Source organism: Silene latifolia, chromosome 7 (genome assembly GCF_048544455.1).
Source record: "Silene latifolia isolate original U9 population chromosome 7, ASM4854445v1, whole genome shotgun sequence".
NCBI classification, from domain to species: domain Eukaryota; kingdom Viridiplantae; phylum Streptophyta; class Magnoliopsida; order Caryophyllales; family Caryophyllaceae; genus Silene; species Silene latifolia.
Window position 1 is genome coordinate 52,978,707 of NC_133532.1, and position 3,718 is coordinate 52,982,424.

At 35.1% G+C, this 3,718-nt stretch overlaps 1 protein-coding gene across 1 annotated transcript; it reads right to left on the bottom strand.

The window, feature by feature from the left end:
- Positions 1-755: 755 nt before the first annotated feature.
- On the bottom strand, positions 756-2,423 carry LOC141590083 (uncharacterized). Its single transcript, XM_074410695.1, has one exon. The coding sequence runs from the start codon at positions 2,421-2,423 to the stop codon at positions 756-758; it is 1,668 nt and encodes a 555-aa protein (XP_074266796.1).
- Between the last annotated feature and the right edge of the window lie 1,295 nt (positions 2,424-3,718).

The window sequence follows — 3,718 nt, forward strand, 5'->3', positions numbered from 1 at the left end:
TTTTGTACTTTTTCTCACAAGATTTGTGAGTGGTTGGACCAGTTTTGAAAGATCTTTTACAAAACGTCAATAGTACCCAGCTAAACCCAAAAAGCTACGTACTTCGGCCACATTTTTAAGCACAGGCCAACTCATAATGGTCTCAATCTTTTCAGGATCTACCTGTATTTCTTTACTTGAGACAACATGGCCTAAGAAATTTATTTCCTTTAACCAAAATGCACACTTCTTAAATGTGGCGAATAATTGATTTTCTCTTAAGGTTTCCAAAACTGTTCTTAAGTGTTGAGCATGATCTTCCTCATTCTTAGAGTATACAAGGATATCGTCAATAAAAATAATAACAAATTTGTCCAAGTAAGATTTGAATACTCTGTTCATAAGATCCATGAAAATTGCAGGAGCATTAGTGAGTCTAAAAGGCATTACCATATACTCATAATGTCCATATATCTTGTTCTAAAAGCTGTTTTAGGAGTATCTTCGGTTTTTATTCTCATTTGGTGATATCCGGAACGAAGATCAATTTTTGGGAAAACAACACAACCTTGTAACTGATCAAAAAGGTCATCTATACGAGGTATAGGATACTTATTCTTTATAGTGATTTTGTTAAGTTCTTTATAGTCTATACACAACCTCAAGCTTCCATCCTTCTTTTTGACAAATAGCACGGGTGCTCCCCAAGGTGAGGCATTGGGCTTTATATATCCTTTTTCTAACAACTCATCTAGTTGTTTCTTTAATTCTTTCAGTTATGCGGGAGCCATCCTATAAGGGGCTTTTGAAATCGGTGTACTTCCAGGCACCAATTCAATAGTGAACTCCACTTCTCGGTATGGGGGTATTCCCGAAATTTCTTCAGGAAACACATCTGAGAATTCCTTAACCACTGGTATGTTGGTTATATTTGGCTCAAGTTTTGAAGGTTTAGAAATGTCACATAGGTAACCGTTGCAACCTTGTCGTATTAATTTTAGTTCCTTTAGGAAGGATATTATTCTAACTCCTTTATAAGCTTTGTCATTTCGTAAAAACATTTTCTCTCCATCTGGCCTCATAATTGTTAATGACTTTTCGTGACAATTTAATATCACGTGATTCTTTGCAAGCCAATCCATTCCTAATACAATATTAAAATCTTGTAGGTTAAATTTAACAAGATCTGTGAGGAAGTATCTTTTCTCTATTGTTAAAACACAATCTTTATACAAGGTAGAACACTTAACTATCTCTCCAGTTGGTAATCCAATTGAAAGTCTTAAACCCTGATGGTGAGGTGTTAACTTTAACTTTTTACTTAACAATTCAAATATAAAGGAATATGATGCTCCAGTATCAAATAAGACATTAACGGGAGTAGAGTTTAGAAAAAGGTTACCCGTAATTACGTCGTCAGAAGATTCCACCTCCTGGGAATTCATTACATACATCCTTCCTCGAGTTGGGCCTGGTTTTTGAGCTTGGCGTCCCTGTGGTTTTGGAATAGAGGTAGAAGGTGTAGAGGTAGGATTATTTCCCGACACCATTATCCTCCGTTTTGGACAATTATTCCTTACGTGATTTGGGCTTCCACATTCATAACATCGTAGGTTTAGAAGTCTACACTGACTGGTAGGGTGATTTGTGCGACCGCATCTGGCACAATGGGGTAACGGGTTTCTATCTTGGAATTGGTTATAAGGAATCTTCCCAAAGTTTGGTGGTTTGTAAAAATTTCTCCCGTTAACTCGATCGTTTTCAAACTTTCTTTTATTCCCCACTTGTTCAACATCTTTTTCATTTATTATCCTTTCTGCATTTGTAGCCTTATCATACATGTCCTGATAGGTTGAACAAGTATGCGTAGATAACCTGTCACGAAGATTCCAACCAAGTCCTCTTTCAAAGCGATTCATTCTTAATTCTTTTGTTGCCACCATATGTGGGGCAAATCGGGACAATTCCATGAACTTGGTGGCATATAACATGACTGACATTGTCCCCTGTTTCAACTTATTAAATTCTTCCTCTTTTTCTTTCCTAAGTGAGGGAGGATAAAACTTTGATCTCATAAGTTTATTAAATTGAGTCCAATCAAATCCTTCCTCATTTTTCCTTTCTTTCACTGTTTCCCACCATAAGTCAGCTTGCCCTACTAAGTAATATACCGCAAATTCCACCCTCCATTTTTCGGGGCATTGTATAGCATCAAAAAGTTTGTCAAGACTTCTTATCCAGTTTTCAAGTTCCACTGGATCTAATTTCCCATCATAAGTTTTTGGCTTACAATTTCCCATTTTCTTAAAATATTGAATACTATCTTCCTCATTATTAAGTTTATTGTTCCTTATAGCTTCGCTTACTAAGGTGGCAAGATTTCTGATATCCGAATGATTATCAGATATTGATTGATCAACTTCTGAATTATTAGGGTTTGACATCCTATTAACCATAAAACACATGGATTAGATATTTATGAGTAAATATAAAATATGTACATATACGTTGAAAACTCATTACAGTTATTATACATACACACTACAAACATATGTATACAATATTAACTAGTGTACATATATTATACATTCACACTATTTACCATTTCCTGAAAACATCGTTCTATTTACAAACTATATATCAAGATGGGGTGGTCGTCCTTATTTATTCTACAATCCCCAATAGAGTCGCATACTTTCATTTTGTTTGCTTATTTCCAACCTTTTTCCCAGTAACAACCATTGTTTAGGAACCTCTTAATCATTACTTCCAACGGAGCTCCACTCCTGTGTCACTGTACCATAGTCCTCATTATTACCAGTGTTTACTCCATTATATAAATTGTATTCTTCCAAAACCAAGTAGTTGTGATCCGATTCATCGTCTGATGCATAAACAACATTATTTTCCTCAAAAGTGGTAAGTTTTAAAGCCAATTCTTCAAAAGTAGGAGACCATCTGTCAAAAATTAATCCAACACGAAAGTACTTGGAGTGATTGGGTACTCCATAAATAAGCATGTCGGAATATTTCTGTTTAAAGGTGACCCATGGAATTGTGTCTGGCAAGGTCATAAGAAGACAATAAGCTTCATAGGGTTCCGAGATGGAGTATAAAGGGAAATGGAATGCGTAATCCTTAAGAACCTTCCTTAAACGATCAATATGCGAGGAGACCTGGTCACCTGGCTTCATAGCTAAATCGTACAGATTTGATAGCGTCATACTACGTATTATAACAAAAATATAATTAAATTAGTCAACAAACAAAAATAATAAAGTATGGTCTCGTAGTAAGGTTTCTAAGTAATTCACAAAGGTTATTTATATTTCACGTCATACATTATTTATGTACATATACATTTTTGAGGGATAACGATTGCTAGTCACTGATTATCCGTCAAAATTTACATACTAACAACCACTAAACTATAAACCTAGTGAGCCGCCTTTTTAGTTTACATTATTTATATACATTGTCTAACAACATAACTGGTACTAACTTCCTAATTATCACTTTCTGAACCAAATTCTTCTTTTAGGGGATCAGTAGAGGGACTGCCATCCATATTTTCATTGGCCTCAGTACTTTTATTAGCATTTCCATGTTCATTCCCGTTATCATCTGATAGATAAACAACTCTTTTTCTTTCAAGGGTTATGAGTTCCCAAGCCAAGGCTTCAAAAGTGGAAACCCATATATCGTAAAACGCCCCTTTATGTAAGTATTTTGAATGATT

What these genes read in the sequence shown, in the direction of transcription:
- LOC141590083 (XM_074410695.1), bottom strand. Translation starts at nt 2,423, where the DNA reads ATGTCAAACCCTAATAATTCAGAAGTTGATCAATCAATATCTGATAAT.